This window comes from Suricata suricatta, chromosome 2 (genome assembly GCF_006229205.1).
Source record: "Suricata suricatta isolate VVHF042 chromosome 2, meerkat_22Aug2017_6uvM2_HiC, whole genome shotgun sequence".
Lineage (NCBI taxonomy): Eukaryota > Metazoa > Chordata > Mammalia > Carnivora > Herpestidae > Suricata > Suricata suricatta.
In genome coordinates, this window is record NC_043701.1 from 110,676,917 (window position 1) to 110,698,984 (window position 22,068).

Below are 22,068 nucleotides of genomic sequence, written 5' to 3' on the forward strand. Positions count from 1 at the left end.
ACTTATTCTGTTCCTTTTGGAGAGAGTTTTGTACATATCTGTTAAGTTCATCTGTTTTAATGTGTTATTTAAAGCTGATGTTTCCTTATGGATTTTCTATATGGATAATCTATTGATGTAAGTGTGATATTAAAGTTCCATACTATTATTGTACTCATGTCTATTTCTTTACTTAAATCTGTTATTATTTGCTCTATATATTTAGCTGTTCCTATGTTGGGTGCATAAGTACTAATGAATATTATATCTCCTTGTTGAATTGACCCCTTTATCATTATATAATGACCTTCTCTGCACCCAAAGAACTGGGTGAGTTCCACTGCTCTCTCTTTAAGTTCACTGATCTTCTCTTCTGCTTCATCTGGTCTGATATTGAACCCCTCTTGTATATTTTTCAGCTTGGTGATTGTATTCTTCAGCTCTGTGATTTCTGTTTGGAACTTCCTTGCATTTTCTTTTTTGAATTTCTCACTCTGTTTATCCATTTTTCCCCTGAGTTTGGGGAGCATCTTTATGACCATTCCTTTGAACTCTATATTGTTCCACTAATATTTTTTTTCTGAGGTTTTAGCTTGTTCTTTCATTTGGAATATATTCTTCTGTTTCTTCATTTTCCTTGATTGTGTTGGTTTCTGTGCATCAAGTGGAACAGCCACCCCTCCTCGTCTTGAAAGAATGGCCTCCCATAGGAGATGAACTTGATTGTTCAACCTTACCCTAGCTCTTGGTTGTGTCTCAAAGCATTTTGATTATCCAAGCAGTCTATTCTGTTTTTATTAACTTAACAGTAGTTAAGGCTGTGCAAGGCCAGTCACTGTCCCAAAGGGGAAGATCTTAATCAGCACCTAGATTTAGGCTGATTGGAAGCTAGACCCTCAGGCAACAGCTTTAAAAAAAATGCAAATATATACAGTTCTGTAGGATTATAAACATAAACCCTGCTGGCCCAGAGCAAGGCAATCTGGGAGCAAGGCAGTTGTAAAACTCAGGGCACCAGGTGAGTGTACATGTTCCTTTCTGGAAGATTCTAATGAGCTATAGTTGAGGCAGGGGTGGGGGGATGTACAATGATAGCATCCCTCAGCCTGTGTTCCCTGAGAATACCTTTGTGGTCCCTAGATTCCTGAAAAATCTGAAGCCTGCCCTTAAGGCAAAAGCTCCAGGACTAACAAGTAGGTCTCTTTCTCAGAAAGCCTAGAGGTATGTTTCTTTCCACTCTGTGCAGTGCCCGGGGGTGATGGCCTGCCAAGAGCTGGTTCCCCACTTACTGCAGTCCCAGGGGACCCAGGAACATAAGCCACCCTACTCCCCAAAGCCAAGTAATCCAGAGGTGTCCGCTAGGAGGCAGGTCACACAAAGCAGGTACCCCATGTAGAAAGCAGGGTACCAGGCATATATAGATCTCCCCTCTGAGAGATTCTGATACTCTGGAATATGGCAGAAGAGGGTGAAGGTAATGCCTGCCTTTTCAGGTCTCAGGAGGGATTTACAAGTCAGCCTTTAGTTTGTTAATGAGAAGCCTGCCCTGCCCATTCAGGCTGAAGCTGTGTTGAGAAACTAATAGACCTCTTTCACAGAAGGATTGAGCTCCTGGGTCTGTTGCAGCTTTCTGTGGTAGCTCTGAAGCACCCTCACATCACTGGTTAGAATCCTGTGGGCTGTGAGCTTAAGCCTGGCAATGTATGGGTGTTCCCTGCCAGCAGCCACAGAAATCAGGGCACAAGAGGAGACGCTAAGCTTCTTTCTGTAAGATATCAGTTTGCTGGAGCGAGGGGGAGGACGCGCAAAAAATTTGTGTTCAGCTGCCTTCCTTTCCCTAGAGGAGCTCCACAAGCCCCCGTGAGTGCGCCGCGCCAGAAACCCGCCCCCCAGCCCCAACACCTACCCAAACCCAGAAGCCTCTTTCTCAGAAAGATTGGGATGCAGTGCTGGGGTGGCTCACTCAGTTAAGCATCTGACTCTGGGTTTCAGTTCAGGCCATGATCTCATGGTCCCATGGATTTGAGTACCAAGTCAGGGTCTGTACTAAGAGGGTAGAGCCGCCTTGGGGCTCTCTCTCCCTCCCTCTCTCTCTGCCTCTTCTCTGCTCACACTCTCTCTCAAAATAAATAAATAAACATTAAGTAAAAAAGAAAGACGGAATGAGCAGGGCGGTACTTTTGTCGGCTGCCTGTGCAGTACCCTGGGAGTGATGGGGGTCTGCTGACAACCACCGATTGTCACAGTCTCGTGGGACCCAGGCTCACCAGCCCACCAGACGTGTAATGGAGCTCCCCTCTGGAGACACTGATGCTCCCAAGCACAGCAGAGGAAGGACACAAAATTCTCAGTGGCTGGAGTGAGGCAGAGGAGGAGTGTGTATATGGCATACAGAAAGAAAAAGAAAAAGAAAAAATCAGGAGGAGAAGAAAAAGAAAGATGGCACCCACTGGCTTAGTCAAGCGCTGGGAGAGCACGGATGAGAGAGCCTACAGACTGGAGAACAGAGACGGCACCTGCTGGCATTAGAGACACAGAAGGAAAACAGGAAGACAGCACCCAGGGGCCTCCATCCCTGAAGAATATCCCAGCAGGCCCCCACCCCTCAGGCACATTCTTTAAAATTAGGAAATGCATCTTTTTCCACACAAAATCTGGCGGCTTTACAAAGGGCTACTTCTGCGCTGGGGCCTGGGGTGGGTGAGTCTGTGCCAGGGCACTTTATGAGGCTTTCTTTCCTTAGTTAACCATAGCCCCATTCAACTGGTGGAGCCCCATTGGTCTTAAAAGCCAAAAGTTTTGGGGGCTCGTTTCTCAGGTATTGGTCTTAATTGGGCTGCCCAGTGTGGGTACAGTCCCTTTGTTCCTCAGGGAGGACATCCAGAGTTTGAGATTTCCTCTAGCTGTCAGGTGTCAGGAGTTTATGACGGGACTGCTCAGACTTTCCTGCCGTCTACTGTGTGCTTCCTATCCCATTGGCTGATGTGAAGTGGTCACTCTACCACTTTTAGTTTTTTTCAAAGGAAGTTGTTCCAAACAGAGCTATACATTTGGTGTGTCCTTGGGAGAAGTTGAGTTCAGGATCCCCTTAAGTCACCATCTTGAACTGGAGCCCCAGACTTCATTCTAATTTGCTCATTAACAGAGAACATTCAGTACAAGCATTTGAGAGACAAAGTAGCTTGGGTTGTTATGGTTTGTTCATTTTGTAAGTTCTTATTACTCCTAGTTTACATGGCATTTTTATGTACCTTAATCATATCTGAGTTATATATTTTAATAAAAGTTACCTGTAATAATTTTATATATACAGAAAAGTTGCAAAGAAAAAGTAGAGAGGGGGTTCCTCGGTGGCTCAGTCAGTGAAGTTTCCAACTCTTTATCTCGATTCAGGTCATAATCTCATAGTTCCTGGAATTAAGCCCTGCATCTGGCTCTGTGCTGACAACACAGACCCTGCTTGGTATTCTCTCTCTCTCTCTCTCTCTCTCTCTCTCACTCTCTCTCTCTCTCCCCCCCGCCCCTTGTTCGACCCCTCCCTTGCTTGAACAATAAATAATAAATAAACATTAAAAAAAAGTAGAATCTGCATGTAAGATGTGCCTGACTTTCCCTAACATGGACATTTTATATAACTATGACACATTTATCAGAACCAAGAGATTAAACCACAGTTTTCTAAACTAAATTATAGACTTTATATCGACTTTACCCCTTTTTCCATGAATGTCCTTTTTCGGTTCCAGAAGCTAGTCCAAGACACCCCACTGAATGTAATGAAATATATTTTGAAGAAGCTTTCGTTCACACCATATTTAATGACTGTTATTAATACCGTGAATAAAAGCTCATCACTAGCTTAGTGCTTATTTTGGACAGCCTTTTAGATTACACTATTGTATACTGGTTTTTGATTCAAATTTTTGCTAGCTGTAGAGAATTATATAAGAGGGAGATCCAAAACCAATGAAGTCAAAGTAATCATCTATAGGATCCCATTGCAGTTTTGATAAAGGAAGGAGGATAAGAATTGCTTGAATAAGAGGCATTACATTGTCTACATTCCTAAAGTAGGACCACAAAGTAACTGGTGAGAAAAGAGAAGGTTTTATTTGTTATTGCCTGAAGACTTTCAACCTGAAAGTAAGAGCATCTTGCCCTCGGGCAGTCAGTGAAGGTTTTATGTGATACAGGCACCAGGTAGATGTGAGAAATAAGAAGGTTCCTTGCTGTGGGACTCATAGGTTTCATCCAGATCAATTATTGTTTCCTGAAAGTGCATGACCGAAGGTTGAGCAGGGTCTAAAAAGTTCGTTACATTCTGTATGTTTCTGCTCTCGAAGGAAAAATGGTACCATGGCCATCCGTCTGCAACTCTGTCACATCAGGGTTGCAAAATCAAGTTCTTAGTCACCTAGAGTTTTCAGAAGATCTTAGTCCTCTGTCATAAATAAAGATTAAAATAGTAAACACCACATGAAGAAAGTTTTCCTGACTTGAGGAGTCATCCACGTTTTCTTTGAAATGGCATTTTAGTGTTCGCATAGCAGCCCCCTGCACCTTGCACCCTCCCGGGTTTTTGCACCACAAGGCACAAGGCAGACATGGACTTGAGCGCCAGTGAAATCCTGAAGACTGTTGCTTTGAACCCAGAATAGTAACAGCAACAGCCAGACAGGACTGAAATACACAGTGAGATAATTGTCTGGTCCCTGAATTAATTAATTAGTTAATTAATTATTTTTTTTAATGTATTTATTTTGAGAAAGAGAAAGAGCAAAAGCAGGAGAGGGGCTGAGAGAGAGGGAGAGAGAAGGAGAATCCCAAGCAGGTTCTCCATGTTCAGCACAGAGCCCAAGGCAGGTCTCAAACCCCTGAACCGTGAGATCATGACCTGAGCCGAAATCAAATGTCAAGGACTTAACCAGGTGCCCTGGTCCCTGAATTAATTAATGTGCAAGTGAAAATAACCAGAGTCCTTCTTGCCACTGCCCCTCACACTTGTTCTCCGGGCTATTTCCTCGCCACTCTTTCCATGGCTCGTGTGCACTGACCACTCTCAGATGAATAAAAGTCCTTCGGTCACCTTGTTGCAGTAATAGCACTATGGCACCGTCACTCAGCTCTCATCCTGTCTAAAACCTCCCCTTGCCATCGGGCTGGAGATGCCAGGGGTATGATCTAGGATTCTCTTCTGTCTCCCCACAGGCTTCTTCTCTTCCTTCCCCCACTCCTTCCCTTCCGCCTCTGGCATCCTCAGGGTCAGAAGTGTGAGAGGAAGAAGTACGGGGCAGGTCTTCCTTCCTCCAGGGCACGGCAATTCAGGATTGTGCAGTGGAGCGGGCTCTGATGTCATCTCGTCTTCCTCAGGCGGCTTGGCCCGCTGGCTGCTCCCAGCGCCTTGGACATGCCTCCTTGCCCACCCACTCCCAGGTTACTCCCCAGACCGTGTGCCTCCGTCCATCTGCCTTGAATGAAAGCACATCACCCTTCCAGACAGTCTTGTTGGACAAGATTCCACAGTCTTGCAGATGAGGTCTCTTCCTCCTTAGTAGCCCATATGAGAAACACGTATCATTTTTTGTCACTCTGTGCCTTTCACACTTGTTTTTAATAAGTTAATTTATTTCTTTGGAGAGAGAGAGAGAAAGTGAGAGAAAACCCCAAATAGGCTCTGTGCTGTTGGAAGAGATTATGACCTGAGCAGAAATCAGGAGTCAGATGTTTCAGCGACTGAGCCACCCAGGCGCCCCTGTGCCTTTCACACTTTGTGACACCCAGCTTCAGGAGACAGACAGCAGGCACCAAGCCTCTGGGGTCATGGGGTATACAGGACGCAGTCTGCTCTTCCATCCCAGCAGCAGTGGGAGGGGGAGATGCCCTGCACATGGAGAGCTCTCCAGAGTCTCTCCCTTTTCAACTTCATCCCCTTTATATCCTTAGGGTGGAAAGGTCTGTGTAGTCTCCTTTGCATGTATCGTGTCTAGCACCTTGCATTGGAAATGTAGAGGCACCTGGCATTTACTGTCTTTTACCATCAGCTTTAGGAGAGAAGAGAAGCTGACACAGGACAGAGTTCCACTTCAGCATCTTGTCAGTATCTTCCATGTAGACATCTCTCCTGGTCACTTGTTTCTAGAATGAAATCTGAAACGTTTTTTAACATTCTCTCATTTTTTTAATGTTTTTATTTATTTTTGAGAGACAGAGAGAGAAAGAGCATGAGTGAGGAAGGGGCACAGAGAGAGAAGAAACAGAATCTGAAGCAGGCTCCAGGCTCTGAGCTGTCAGCATAGAGCCTGATGCAGGCCTCAAACATAAACCACGAGATCATGACCTGAGCCAAAGTTGGACGCTTAATTGACTGAGCCACCCAGGTGCCCCCAGGAATTTTATTTAAAAAGAAAAAAATAGGTACAACACATTTTTAAACTTCTAATTCATGTGTTCCGTTTGACAAATGACTCATAATGAGTTTAAATTTGAGAGAGCGTGGGGCATTCAACAACAAAAAAGTTTAGCATCCAACTTTGGCTCAGGTCATGATCTCACGCTTTAGGAGTTTGAGACCCGTGTCGGGCTCTGTGCTGACAGCTCAGAGCCTGGAGCCTGCTTCAGATTCTGCATCTCCCTCTCTCTCTGACCTCCCCTGCTCAAGCTCCGTCTCTCTCAATAAGTAAGCAAGTAAGTAAGTAAATAAATAAATAAATAAATAAACTGACATTTAAAAAGTTTACAAAACCACACTGAGATACCACCTCACACCAGTCAGAGTGGCTAAAATGAACAAATCAAGAGACTATAGATGCTGGCGAGGGTGTGGAGAGACGGGCACCCTCCTACACTGTTGGTGGCAATGTAAACTGGTGCAGCCACTCTGGAAAACAGTGTAGAGGTTCCTCAAAAAACTATCCATAGAATTCCCTTATGACCCAGGCATAGCACTGCTAGGGATTTACCCAAGGGAAAGTGCTGATGCATAGGAGCACTTGTACCCCAGTGTTCATAGCAGCAATGTCAACAATAGCCAAAACATGGAAAGAGCCTAAATGTCCATCACCTGATGAGTGGATCAAGAAGATGTGGTATATATACACAATGGAGTACTACATGGCCATGAGAAAGAATGAAATATGGCCATTTGTAGGAAAGTGGATGGACCTTGAGGGTGTCATGCTAAGCGAAATAAGTCAGGCAGAGAAGGACAGATAACATATGTTTGCACTCATAGGTCTAACAGGAGAACAGGAGAAACCTAATGGAGGACCACAGGGAGGGGAAGAGGGAAAGAGAGTTGGGGAGAGAGAGGGATGCAAAACTTGAGAGACTATTGAATACTGAAAACGAGCTGAGGGCTGAAGGGGGAAGGGGGAAAGAGGTGGAGGTGATGGAGGAGGGCACTTGTGGGGAAGAGCACTGGGTGTTGTATGGAAACTAATATGACAATAAACTACTTAAAAAATTTACATACCTACATAAATAAAATCTCTGTTATTTATTTCCCTGGTTGATGTAGGTATGTTTGCAAAACTTAGTGACTGTAGAATCTTTCCTTGGAAATAAAAATAGAAGCTATCTCCCAACACTGTGCCTGCTACAACACATACTCCCTAGTGTCACATGAAGATCACTCCTGAAGTGTTAAGCTTAGACAGCAAAGTGAGCTTCCACTTGCCCTGGAGTCTGGGTTTGTGAATTTAATGACCGGCTAATAATCTTTTAAAATCTCAGTGGTTGTGCAATTGGTAAAACAGTTGTATGCTTAAGAAAGCACTGAAGAGGATTTCCTCCTCAATGGGAATCCTTTGTCCGGGTTACTATTTAGCAATAAGAAATAATCGCCTATTATCTGAAGCTTAACCACAGATCCTTTTCACACCGGGTAGTAACTCTGATTGATTTGATTTAGGAACCAAAAGACCTGGACCTTACCCTCTTCGCGTAAGTCAAAGAAAAAAAAGCCAGACAAAAATGAAAGATTTCATCATTCTTTTTTTGTCTCTTTTTTTTGTGCATACAGAAACAGAACATGAATGTCTTTGAGAAACTGTCTTTGGAATTTATTATTCTAAACATTTCAAAGGAGAATATACTTATCTCCTGAGGGTACTACGCCATAATCACCACTGTGTATCTTTCCCTTGGGTTCCTGTCTTTCCAGATACCGTATTAGTGATATGTAAACACTAATTTTGTTCCTCTCTATTGTTGTAAAGTTGATTTGGCACTTCAGTTATCTAGGAATGACTGCTGTGTGTCTGTCTCTGGTCTAGGGTCCTTGCACTGGGAATCAGCAGAGCTTGGCCCACAGCAGGCTGTGGGACGCGGTTGTGGGCTTCCTTCATGTGTTTGCCCACATGCAGATGAAGCTGTCTCAGGTAAATTCTCTCCCCCTTTCTAACTGGCAAGTCACGGTAGTCATCGGCATACTCAGCCTGCTTTCCATTGTCTGAACATGATCTCCTCTTTATCCACTTTTTCTCTGTACTTAAAATTATTTTCAATAAAATAATTATATGCAAACTGAGAATATTTGGGAGCCATTATTCAAATTTGAGAACAAAAGATATTAAGGAATTGAATATGATGGAGAAATAAAATAGTCCCCAAACACTGTATATTTTACATTTTTTTAGACCCACTTCTTGGTGATTATTCACTAAAGTTTTCCTCCTTCCTCCAAGTAATTGAAAAGGGATTTATAATCTGCAAATCCCTTGTGAAAGAGAGACAGTTTCCTTTCTGAGGCATTAACAAGCAGCTGTTCTCAACAGATGACATTCACTCATTAACAGGACATTTAACTTCGAGAAAGAGAAAACATATCTAAGGACTAGCATGTACAGAATAGACAGATTCTCCACCTGCGTTTTAATGTTAACTTGGGAGTGCATATTGAAAATATCAGCAGGCTATTTTCTCACTACTGTACCTATTCCATTCAAAGCTAACAGATATATGAATGGAAAAATTGTCAATATAGATCTTGAGTAAATGTGTCCCTTTGATGGGGTGAACTTTGGTGATCGTCCTGAGATCTGACAAACCTGTCTGGGTGTGGGTATTTGCAGGTGTCGGGGAGAGGAAGGAATGATGGAGCTAAGGCCCGAAGACATTTGTGTGTCCCATTAATATGCACCAGCTCTCTTCCTCTGGTGAAGTGAGGACATTTGTGCCTGCCCACCGCCCCCCTCCACTGTGGCCTACAAGCAGGAACATATTGTCAAAGATCTACAAAGCCAGGCATTGGTTAAAGCAATGAGGGCAGGTTTTAATCAGTAATGACTATCACAGTAGGGAAAAAGAGTTCAGCATGAACTGAGCTCCACTTGGATTTGTACAGAGGTGACTGGGTGTTTTAAAGGGAGAATGTGGGCATAGGCAGATGGTCAGTAGAGGCAGGAAGGGAGAAATCACATAGGGTTGGTTAGTGTAGATGCAATTGGGCCAGCTGTGTCTGTAGGCTGGCAATTACACTCATACAAATATTGAGAGAGGACACCCTGTCCCCAGGTTTCAGCAGCACAGGTAGGAGATTTTTTTGAAAGGCTTGAGTTTTCCCAGGCACGCTGTCTAAGGTGGGCTAGGGTCATGCTAGGGATGTATCCTTGAGCCACTAGATACTCTGTTAGTGTTTTGTTCAAGTCTTTATAGCTCAAGTTTGGAGTCTAGTTGTGAAGAGGATTCGAGAAGCCTGGCTAACTAGTTACTGGTGACTTCCACCAAATAAGAGAATAACATGATTCTTTCACTTAATTGCTTATGACATTTTAGTAAGTAAAGGAAACTGACAGGAAACACATTTATACACACAGAAGAGAGTTCTCATTCTGGTGTATTCCCATCACTTCATTAACATCTGAGCTACCTAGTAGTCATTCCATTTGTAGACCTAGCCAAAGGGACACTATGTAGAAAGAATATCTTCTCCTTACAGCAGAGAAATTTAGCCTTATATGCAGCAAAATCTAAATGATCAAAATGATACCCTGCATAATCTTTTAAAAGGAAACAAGGCATAGTTTAAAAAGAAAATTTGATGATCCATAATGTTGTAATGTCAACATGAGTACATTCTGTGTTGTTTGGACACAACGTATCTTTGTAAAAGAATTGTTCCATGGTGAAAAATCAAAGGCCAACATAAACAAAGAAAAAAACCCCAGAAAACCTTAACCAGAGAAATATCAAGGAGTTTAATAAAATTGGTAAGTAAGTTACATTATACACTATTCCTATAGGTGGTAGTTTGGTACATTTTTGTTAGATTTATATAAAATAAATTTATGTCATATCACTGTTATGCTTATTTTTCCAGATTAAGTTAATTTTTACAAAACATATAGCATTTTTGTGTAATAAGTTAGGAGGAAGGAAAAATGACTACAGTCTTCAAGTAAAAGAAATCTGTCTAATGGGCAGAGGTGCCTCAGTCTTGCCTTGCTCTGGAGGACCCACTGCTACTTTCATCCTTCTGTGCTTTTGTTAGACTTATTCTCTGTCCTCACACATACTTTAATAAAATGAGATAGAATCAGTAGTAAGTACTATTTCTGAGTTGTGTCTATTTATAATAAGCTGCATATTTATGCATGGCCTTTCTTTAGTTCTGCAATTCTGGAAAGTGTTTACAAATGGTAAAGCAGTTCTCTTTGTGAGAATACATATAATGTTCTCGCTACATAGTCTTCTCATATTATCTCAAATGCAATATATACATTTTTATATGCCATGTATTATACATATATGTTAATATAACATATATTAATATTTTCAGGATTCCAGTCAAATCGAGCTACTAAAAGAATTAATGGATCTTCAGAAAGATATGGTGGTCATGTTGCTGTCCATGCTAGAAGGTACTTTTGATTTGTATTTTCAAGTTCCCATGAGCCTTTGATTTCAAGGATCAATACGTGCTAGCTTATAGAGTCAGCATAAAATATCAAGACTGAGATGCGACAGATACCTTGGATTTATTGCTGTTACTGTTTTTCTCAAGTTTATTTTTTAAGAGATACCTTGCATATCTCAGTTTATATAGCTGGAGGATGAAACCAGTGGTAACTTATAGGGACACTTGTCACTTCCTAGTGATATCCTAAAGAACACAGTCTCCAGATACATAGTATATATGAAGATGTCATTTATTTTGTCCATTGGTTTGAATCAGTGGGCATTACAGGCATGTGGATGAAGTGCAACTGTATAAATCACTGCCTTGAGCTGGCTGCATGGTGACTCCCGTGGGTCCTTCATGTCCTGTGGGAGAAGAGAGGACATTGCCCCCCACAGTGGCTGCTGGTGGCAGTCCTCTTCTCCCAAGATGTGCCTATCTCAGCTCTTGTTCTCTCTTCTCTCTTTACAACTTGTCTTGCCTTGCTACTGCATGTTTCTTTTGTGTCAGTCAGTAAACATGGTGCTCGAGAGCTTGGGTTCGAGTCCCCGCTCTCCCCACTTGCTAGCAGTGTGACCTTTGCGCCGGTTCCATCTCCATTTCCAAGTTGCTTCCTCCGTGAAATGGAGGTACCCATCTACTGATGGGTGAAGTCCCTGAAATCACATGAAAATGACCACAGCCACCTAAAACATGTTTGCTGTTGCCACCTGCCCTTTTTTCTTGAATTCCTCCTCTAATTTTTCTCTCCGTTTCTTAGTGTGCTGTGCTTTGCATAACTGCACTTTGATTAACTGAGGCAGGAGGTGTGCCTTGTGCTAGGACTTCAAAGGTGCCACATTTGCACAAACCTTATGCAGAAGCCACTGTATACCCTCTGAGCACTTACCGTGACTTCGTATGAGAATTTAGTAACAACACTCATAACTGCAAGAGCAGCTGTGACTGCATCTGTGGCAACTTAAATTCAACCATTATAATAAACATTTTCCAAAAAAATTAATGTTTATTTTGAGAGAGAGAGAGAGAATGTGAGCAGGGGAGGGACAGAAAGAAAGGGAGACACTAAATCCAAACCAGGCTCCAGGCTCAGAGCTCTCGGCACAGAGCTCAATGCGGGGCTCGAACCCATGAACTGTGAGGTTATGCCCTAAGCCAAAGTCGGATGCTTAACCAACTGAGCTACCCAGGTACCCTAAATTCACCCATTTTAATATTCCAGCTATTCATTTAATCCTAATGGCAAGGTTATGGCTTTGGTACTATTATTACCACCATTTTGCAGATGAGGCAACTGAGGCACAGAGAGGCTAAGAAATACACCCACAGTGCTCAGCTTCTAGATGGTGGAGCCTGGATTCCAACCTAATGGTGTGGCTCCTGAGACCATGTTCTTGACCACAAAGTTTACTGCTGCACAAATGGACTCTGCAGACCTCACCATGTGTCCTTTTCTGCTGTCTATCTTTATGTTACATAGCACATTCTGTTCAAGGAATAAAAGCTTTCAGTGACTCTGTAATTTAGGATAACATCTAATTTTCTCACACTTATCAATGATCTTCCATTTTCATACAATAAATATTCTCAACCATGAAGAAATGCAGGGAGATGCTTTACATTGTAAATCAGAAAGAGCACATAATTTGCTTTCAGAGGATCTATTTGATGTCCTGGCACTCCCCCTCAATAATCATGTCACAATGGCACATTCATTTAGCCTTGCTAAACCTCAGTTTCCTCAGTAGTAAAATCAGAATGAGTGAAAAGTATCTGCCTCACAGACACATGAACATTAAATCAGGTATTGTCTATGAATATTAATTCTTCAGTCCTAAAATGCTGTCTAAATGCCTTTTTCATTAACATGAAACCCAGACTTCAGTTTCTGGCTTTAGGGCATAAATGTTTCCCCAGTTTTCTCTATCCTAAAACATGTTACTTCTACGATCAATTTGAGGGGGGATAAACAGCGTTTGTTCAAATCTTGATTTACTCATGTTAGTCTACTTTGTAAATACAGTTTTGTACATGTTCATGTAATCACTCTTTTAAAGTAGAGTTTATAAATAACTATCCATCGTTTCCTGAAACTCCATGCCATCGATGATAGACAAGGTGTCCTTGATTCAGATGTCATGTAAGATTTCTGTGGTCATCATGTCTCTGGACACTGGTTTTACCAGGAATGTTCATTCTGAACATGTGCCTTTCTTTACCACCAGGTAATGTTGTCAATGGAACCATTGGTAAACAGATGGTTGATATGCTTGTGGAGTCTTCCAACAATGTGGAGATGATTCTCAAGTTTTTTGACATGTTCTTAAAACTGAAGGATTTGACCTCTTCTGACACATTTAAAGAATATGACCCTGATGGCAAGGGAGTCATTTCCAAGAGGGACTTCCATAAAGCGATGGAGAGCCATAAACACTACACGCAATCAGAAACCGAGTTTCTTCTGTCCTGTGCAGAGACAGATGAAAATGAAACCCTGGACTATGAAGAATTTGTCAAAAGGTTTCACGAGCCCGCAAAGGACATTGGCTTCAACGTGGCTGTTCTTCTGACCAATCTTTCAGAGCACATGCCCAATGATACGCGACTGCAGACCTTCCTGGAGTTGGCAGAGAGCGTGCTGAATTACTTCCAGCCCTTTCTGGGCCGCATCGAGATCATGGGAAGTGCCAAACGCATCGAGAGGGTGTATTTTGAGATCAGTGAGTCCAGCCGAACCCAGTGGGAAAAGCCCCAGGTCAAGGAGTCCAAAAGGCAGTTCATATTTGACGTGGTCAATGAAGGGGGAGAAAAGGAGAAAATGGAACTTTTTGTCAACTTCTGCGAGGACACCATATTTGAAATGCAGCTGGCAGCACAGATCTCAGAGTCGGATTTGAATGAGAGGTCAGCGAATAAAGAAGAAAGTGAGAAGGAGAAGCCAGAAGAGCAGGGACCTAGAATGGGTTTCTTTTCCATCGTGACGGTCAAGTCGGCCTTGTTTGCTCTTAGGTATAATATCTTGACCCTCATGCGAATGCTCAGCCTGAAGAGCCTGAAGAAACAAATGAAAAAAGTGAAGAAGATGACCATGAAAGATATGGTCACAGCTGCCTTTTCATCCTACTGGAGTATTTTCATGAGCCTCCTGCACTTTGTGGCCAGCGTTTCCAGAGGCTTCTTCCGCATCATTTGCAGCCTGCTGCTGGGGGGAAGCCTAGTAGAAGGAGCAAAAAAGATCCGAGTCGCAGAGCTCTTGGCCAACATGCCAGACCCCACTCAGGATGAGGTGAGAGGGGATGGCGAGGAGGGGGACAGGAAGCCTGTAGAAGCTGCCCTGCCTTCGGAAGACCTGACGGACCTAAAGGAACTGACAGAGGAAAGCGACCTTCTTTCGGACATATTTGGCTTGGATCTGAAGAGAGAAGGAGGACAGTACAAACTTATTCCTCATAATCCAAACGCTGGCCTCAGCGACCTAATGAGCAACCCAGTCCCCATCCCCGACGTGCAAGAAAAATTTCAGGTAATTGACTCTCTGGACTTCTCTGGGCACGGTACATGAACTCTACATCGGTTTTCATGCTGGTGCCAGACTGGTGTTGATTACGTGAGCGTTTCCAAAGGGAAATGGCTTTTGGTAGGCAAAGGTGGCCTTGTGATGATTCTTTGCAAATTACTGAATTATCTTAAACCGTTAAGGTGTAAGCGCAAGTCCTCACCCTAATGACAGTAATCGGCTGGGCAGCCATTCCATCCAGATACTTTATGAGTCTTTACCAGGTGTTAATGCCACTGGGTATCATAGGGCATTAAAGGAAGTAGAAGATGTGGTCACTGCTTTCAAATTGCCTTAAAGAGCTTATTAGGAAGCTATAACCAACACTCATGAAGGAACTAGGAAATTATGAAGTGTAAATGGTGCAGGCACTAGACAGCAGAGGTCATGTATGTTGAGAAAATGGAAATATCACTTAGGTTTGGAGTAGCTCAGTGCAATTTAAGAGTGGGGCACTTAAGTTTGCCTTTAATGGTGATGGTGAGTAAGGATTGAGTAGGTGAATGAGGTAGAGAAGGTATTTCTTTTCTTTTTTTTTTAATGTTTATTTATATTTGAGAGAGAGAGTGTGTGTGTGTGTATGTGTGCACAAGTTGGGGAGGGGTGGAGAGAGAGAAAGACACAGAATTAGAAGCAGGCTCCAGGCTCTGAGCTGTCAGCACAGAGCCTGACATGGGGCTCGAACTTATGAACCGGAAGACAGTGACCTGAGCCAAAGTTGGACGCTCAACCTCCTGAGACACCTAGGTGCCCCGAGAAGGTATCTAAGTAAGAAAGGAGACTGAGGAGGAGCCCAGCAAGTCTGTATTACCACTGATGTAGGGGTTACAAGTGAAGTGGACAAGAGTTTAGACCAAAACGAAGGACACATCTGGCACTTATATCTCTGTGATAGCAAGAGGGTGTCGTTGGTAGGTTATGATTTGTCACTGGGCCACGGGTATCCCTAAACCTACTCAGAGGCGATATGTAACCCTGCTTTTCTTCTCCCTTTTGGCTCATTCAAGGAACAGAAGGCAAAAGAGGAAGAAAAGGAGGAGAAAGAAGAAAGCAAATCTGAACCCGAAAAGGCCGAGTATGTGTAATTTCTATATGTGTGCCTTTGTTTCAGTAAGTCTCATTTACCCATGCTCTCGCTCTCTTTGGGGGACAGTCTTGTGCGCTCCATGGCGAAGTGCACTGTCCCGGAGGACCCCCCACCCCCACTGAGCTGCCACTTCATCTCTTCCTCCATGTTCCATGAGGATGCTGTTTGTGCGTTTCTCTTTTGGCAGAAGTGACCCCAGCGACCCCGCGGGATGCTCTCCTCACGGCCACTCAGTGCTGCAGTTCTGTGCTCAAAACCAGGCAGGACTTCTGTCCTTATGAGCTGGGCAGGAGACAAACGTTCTGAATGCCATTGCCTAAAATCCTGGCAGTGACCGTCCTCCCCCCCACCCCCCGCCCAAAGCGCAGCCCCAGAGCCACAGGCACAGTGGCGAGTTTGTTAAAAGCAAAGATCCACAGGGATTCTGATTCAGCAGGTCTAGTGTGGGACCCAGAAATCTTCATTTTTACCCACACTCCTACTGTGGGGCACAGTTGCATTTGCAGCAAGAAGAAAGAAAGAGCTGGGTGTGGGGCCATAAAAATGGGTCACTTCCCCGTAACACTGGCTTTCTGTTAATCATGGAAACCTCTCACTTTCACCCAGTTTAAATAATTTCATAGGCACACTTAAAAATCGATGAAGTAAAATTTTAAGTACCTCTAAGTGCTACTATGCTCACACAGCATTTTTACTTTTCTCCTCCATTGTTGTCTTCTTTGGTGTGTTTTCATAGGCTCTTCCTTACGGTCAGCAAAGATCTTGCACGGTTGGGTGGGTTGTAAAAATGAGCATATAGATGATTTGTTATAGTGAAATGTAATGGCATGACTGTCAATCTCTGTGGCACTTCTTTCATGTTAAAGGTAGTGTTCACTATCTCTCATCCAGATTAGGGTGAGGTATATGTGACGATGAGTGTATATGTTAATATGACACCCATAAAGATACTTTGATGAAGGATTGCTATTTTGCACATAGAAGGAGTATACACATCCAATTTCAGTGCTTCTGATTCCATTACTGTCTGCAAAATTAATATGATGACATGCTTTATGCATATAGCTCTGATTTTTAAGTCCTAATGGCTGGTCAGTGTTTAAACTGAACATTAAAATCACAATTTAAAAATAGGGTTGTTGGGAAGTCACAGCAAAAAAAAATTAGTGTCATCATTGTCATTCTCTTTTCTGTTAAATGTTTATATTGCACATTTGGACGAGAATGTGGTGTGTAAAGTTATAAAGACTCCTTGAGCCAGTAAGATGCCCTTTATTTATTTTTTTTTAATTTATTGTCAAGGTAATGTCATACAGTGTCGTCCTGGCTTCGAGAGTAGATTCCCGTGATTCCTCGCTTACATACAACACCCCTTGCTCATTTCAACAGGTGCCTTCCTCAGTGTCCAGCACCCACCTCCCCTACTCTCTCAGCTCTCCACTCCCATCAACCCTCAGTTTGTTCTCTGTCTTTAAGAGTCTCTTGTGGGTTGTCTCCCTCTGTTTGTAACTTCCTTCCCTTCCCCTGGTCCTTTTGTCCTTCCCTTCCACTATGGTCTTCTGTTAAGTTTCTCAAATTCCACGTATGAGTGAAATCATATGATATCCTTCTCTAACTAATTTATTTCACTTAGCATAATACCCTCCAGTTCTGACCTGATTGTTGCAAATGGCAAGATTTCATTCTTTTTCATCACTGAGTAGTATTCCATTATATATACATCTTCTTTAGCCATTCATTAGTTGATGGGCATTTGGGCTTTTCCCATAATTTGGCTATTATTGATAGCACTGCTATAAATATTGGGGTACATGTGCCCCAGTTAATCAGCACTCTTGTATCCTTTAGATAAATTCTAAGTAATGCTATTGCTAGGTCATAGGGTAATTCTGTTTTTAATTTTTTGAGGAACCTCCACACTGTTTTCCAGAGTGACTGCACCAGTTTGCATTCCCACCAACAGTGCAAGAAGGTTCCCCTCTCTCCACATCCTTGCCAACGTCTGTGTTTCCTGAGTTGCTAATTTTAGCCGCTCTGACTGATGTGAGGTGGTATCTCAATGTAGTTTTGGTTTGTATTTCCTGATGCTGAATGATGCTGAACATCCCTTTAAATTTGAGTGTCACAGAATGATCCATCTGTGAGAGCCTATGATAGGCAAGAAATCTTACCCCTCATTCTCAAATTCTGAATATTATAATGCACTGGAAGAGAAACTAGTTTTCAGCAGTAATGCTGTGATTTAAATATTCTTTTGCATAATTTGGCACAAAACCTGTACGTCTCTTTCTTTAGTTCCTGGATGGCTTGTATTTCATTCATTTGTGTTCATAGGGGAGAAGATGGAGAAAAAGAAGAAAAAGCCAAAGAAGACAAGGGTAAACAGAAGTTGAGGCAGCTCCACACACACAGATATGGAGAGCCAGAAGTTCCCGAGTCAGCATTCTGGAAGAAAATCATTGCCTATCAACAGAAACTTCTAGTAAGATGTTTCACAATGAATATTGTTATTGATATATTGTGAGACCATAATCATTCAGGCCCAGTAAATATTTATTGCCTTTCCTTGGGTGGCAATCAGGGGACAAGTCAGCCCCGCAAGTTTGTTTTATTTGCTCGCCTGAGTGTGTTTATATTTTATAACAAATGCCTTTGGTCCACGGCTCCCTATCATCAAACCATAATCTCCACCCACATCCGCCTTACCTGAAACCGTCTGATTTAGTGACTGCCAGCACCGTGCCTCCAGCGTGCACCCATTAAGCCTTTGGGGCAAGTTAATAAACACACCGCGAAGCTCCACTCTGCAGGACGTTGCCAGGGTCTGCAGACCATGAGAGCAAAAACGTGCCTTTGAGGGTACAGGTAATTCACATTGCAGTTCCAGAACTGGATTAATCGATTTTTCTAGAACATTATTAAAATCCAACTATGAAAGTATGAGTGTAATGAGTCAACTCTCCATTGATACTACGGTTTATTCAGAATTATTCCTTAAATGGAAACAAGTAAAAAGAAAAATGAATGAAAAGAGAGAAGGCAGTTCTTTATGTAGTATCCTTTGAATTTTGCAGAAATGCTCCCCAAATTAATCAAATGCATATTCATATTTGAAAAACAAAAAAGGAGGTATAGTTCTCTATTCATATTCCTACAAGATGGAATTCTTTTTTTCTTAAATTTTTTAAATCTTTACTTATTTTTGAGAGAGAGATAAAGTGTGAGCAGGGGAGAGGCAGACACAGAATCTGAAACAGGCTGCAGGCTCTGAGCTGTCCACACAGAGCCTGACACAGGGCTTGAACCTAGAAACTATGAGATCATGACCTGAGCCAAAGTCAGACACTTAACCAACAGAGCCACTCAGGTGCCCCTCCTGCAAGATAGAATTCTTAAAAATTTTGGTTGAAAGCCCTTTTTTATATGTGTATGTATAAATATTACAATATATACAATTTTTTAAGATGAGTACCATCAACCTCTAAAAGGTATGGACCATTAATGTCAGACCTAGAAATGAAGACCAATGCTCTTCCTAATAAAGCCATTTGAAAGTTAAAATCATACATAGTGTTGAACAGCCTTTGAGAAATCAAATGTTGACAAGAAACTCAAGATACTATAGTACTCTGCCCCTAAGGGACATGAATTATCCTCAGTAATTGTATATTCTAACTGCTTATGTAGAGATAAATATCACACATTTTTATATAATTTATGTGAATATATATTTTAATTAATAGTTTTCAACTGTGTTTTCTTCGACTGTCTTGTATTTTCCCCATTCTTTAGTACACAGTATATCAAATGTAAGTGCTTTGTCGATCATGCTGGATAATCACCGATTTGCTGTGTTGTAATCATTGCCATGGCTGTAGGTGCAGTGTAGAAGGTATTGGGCCTGAGGCTGAATGGGCCCCAGTGACCTGCAGTAGAACCCAGTGGATTCCTGAAGACTTTCTCATTACAGTCATGTAAAGCGCATCAGTGAGGATTGTCTTCCATCTGTCCACCATGTTCCCCATCTCTGTATAGTTCTAATTTCCTACTTGTCTTTCCTGTATGACTTTCTCTGCTCACCGTTTGCATGCACAAGGCTAGTCATGGCCACGTCAGGCCACCACAGGCCTCTTGTCCCTCAAGTGTTCGTGACCTCCCATTTCAGATAAACAAGGTTGCTAACTCAGCCTCCATGACCCAACTCCAATCTTCCATAAAGACAACCAATGTGACTGAGCCAATTTGAATGTGGCAGCCTGCCTTCATCCAATAAGCCATGGCAGAAGAGGCAGGCTCCTTCCTGTGTGGGAGATGACCCCACCCAAATGGGGTGTGTACATGGAGACCAACAATGGCGTGTGTTGGTCATCTTGACATGACCTATTCTGCTAACGCCCCTGACATATCCACATGGATGCCTGTAGACCTCTCCCACTTAAAATAAAAACAAATACTTGATATTTTCCCATAGCCTTTTTCCTTAAGCTTACTTCTCCTCCTACTTTTTTCCAGCCAATAAATGTCACCAACCAGTTGCTCAGACCCCCAAATCGAGAAATTACCATTTCTGAGTCCTCTCTTTCCTGCCTAAACCTTCCCTGACCACCTATATAGAATAGCACCTGCATTCCCTAAGCCCTTCATCTGATGGATTTTTCTTCATGGCAGTTAGCATCCTCTGAAATTAGATTTGGTTTGGTTTTTAATCTGTGGATATGTATCTCCTCCATGGTGGCCCAAATGTACTTAGTCACTGTTTCATCTACAGCTCCAAGAACGTTACCTGATGCATAGTAGGCTCAAGAAGTAGTTTCAGGCAGATGAATGAATGCTTTAAATTGTCTGCATATGTCAATCTCTTCATTCAGTGACCTTTTAATCATTTTTTTCACCTTCAGAACTATTTTGCTCGCAACTTTTACAACATGAGAATGTTAGCCTTATTTGTCGCGTTTGCAATCAATTTCATCTTGCTCTTTTATAAGGTACGTACATCTTCATCTTTCAATAACCAGTTCAAAACCACAGATGGGTTGAATTGCATGCACAGACTTCACACATCCACCAATGAGCACATCTAAACTTATTTCAAAATGTGTTTTGATGAAAGGAGAAACCTAGAGTGTAAGCACATCACTGATGGCCTAGTAAGGCAGGAGTAGACTTGTTTCTCCAAACTAAGCAGGAAATACCTCAACTAAAGAGTGTTTGATACAGTTCAGGGTTTGCCCAGTGTCCTAGCCTGATTTGGCTGGATATCCGCCTTGGTACCATATCTGGGTGTAGCATACCCCTTATCATGTTACATTCTTTTGATACCTAAGAAGGCAGCTTAGCTGTCTAATTTCTCTCCTGAGTGCGTTAGGATCCTTGTAACTCTGCTCGGATTGGAAGGTGTTTTAAAGGGTGTGCTCATTATATGCCATCAGCTTCTGAAAAGCTACCTTTTTGTTTTTAGCCTTTGCTTTTAGTCTTTTCATGGTGCAAGAGCTTCATATCTGGCTCTCTGCTGACAAGGCTGGGTTTCCATTGTTTCTTGTGTACACCAATGCCTTCGAGGGAGTAAGCTGACTCTACTTTAACTGGTTTGAATCAGGTCTCCACTTCTTCTGTGGTCGAAGGAAAGGAGCTGCCCACTCGCAGTTCAAGCGGAAATGCCAAAGTTAGCAGCCTGGACAGCAGCTCGCCTAGAATCATCGCGGTTCACTATGTCCTGGAGGAGAGCAGTGGCTACATGGAGCCCACGCTGCGGATCTTAGCCATTCTTCACACGGTCATTTCTTTCTTCTGCATCATCGGCTACTACTGCTTGAAAGTAAGATAGTAAGGCACTTAGGTACCTGTGTGTGTCCATGCATGCGCATGTCTGTTGCAGGTTGAACTTTTGGGGAAACTGACTCTGAGATGCACAGAGATTACTAGGGAAATTTCCATGAGTCAGCACCTGTGGGGCAAGGAGGGTAGAACAGAGGAACAAAGGGCAAAGTGGGGCTGCAGTTCAGAACAACAGGGCACAGGCAGAAGCCTCAGTCTGAAGCTGGGATGCCTCTCTAGGGCTCTCTGGGGCTGGGGTACTGGACCCTGACCTTCCGAGCTCCATGTTGAGCAGTCATTGGCTGCAGACTGTCCCAGGAAGGGCGTGTGGCCCTGGGCTGTCTTCTTGTAGCTCCCTGTCACATATTGGTAATTATTTACATAATGGCCAGTTTCATCAAAACTTGACTCCCTAGAAATAACCCACCATGTCCCCTAGCAATGCTCCAGTGTATTAGAGTTATATAATACATGATATGGAACCTATGAGTCATTTTGATTGCTCTGTTATTAGGTATCTACCTAATGCCATTGTTGGCAGAAAGGCTTCATAATTTGTCACCTTCACCCAGAAAATAATGCAGCTCTATCCCTAGAACCCTACCAAGAGAATAATATAATTTGGTGAACAGAACTCAAGATAGTCTCTGAGTGCTCAGGGATGCCCATTACCTTTGCAAACCTCTTTATTTTTTCCTAGCGAGACACTTTTCATGGCAATGCCTTTATTTCACT

At 42.7% G+C, this 22,068-nt stretch overlaps 1 protein-coding gene across 1 annotated transcript in view; it reads left to right on the top strand.

Annotated features, from left to right (window-relative positions):
- Positions 1-22,068, top strand: part of RYR2 (ryanodine receptor 2) — a 526,329-nt gene that overhangs the window by 475,022 nt on the left and 29,239 nt on the right. The window contains exons 89-95 of the mRNA XM_029919427.1: positions 8,253-8,357; positions 10,757-10,838; positions 13,102-14,399; positions 15,440-15,507; positions 17,854-18,001; positions 20,418-20,504; positions 21,116-21,334. Of these exons, the coding sequence (XP_029775287.1) occupies positions 8,253-8,357; positions 10,757-10,838; positions 13,102-14,399; positions 15,440-15,507; positions 17,854-18,001; positions 20,418-20,504; positions 21,116-21,334 (2,007 nt within the window). The remainder of the gene's footprint in view (positions 1-8,252; positions 8,358-10,756; positions 10,839-13,101; positions 14,400-15,439; positions 15,508-17,853; positions 18,002-20,417; positions 20,505-21,115; positions 21,335-22,068) is intronic.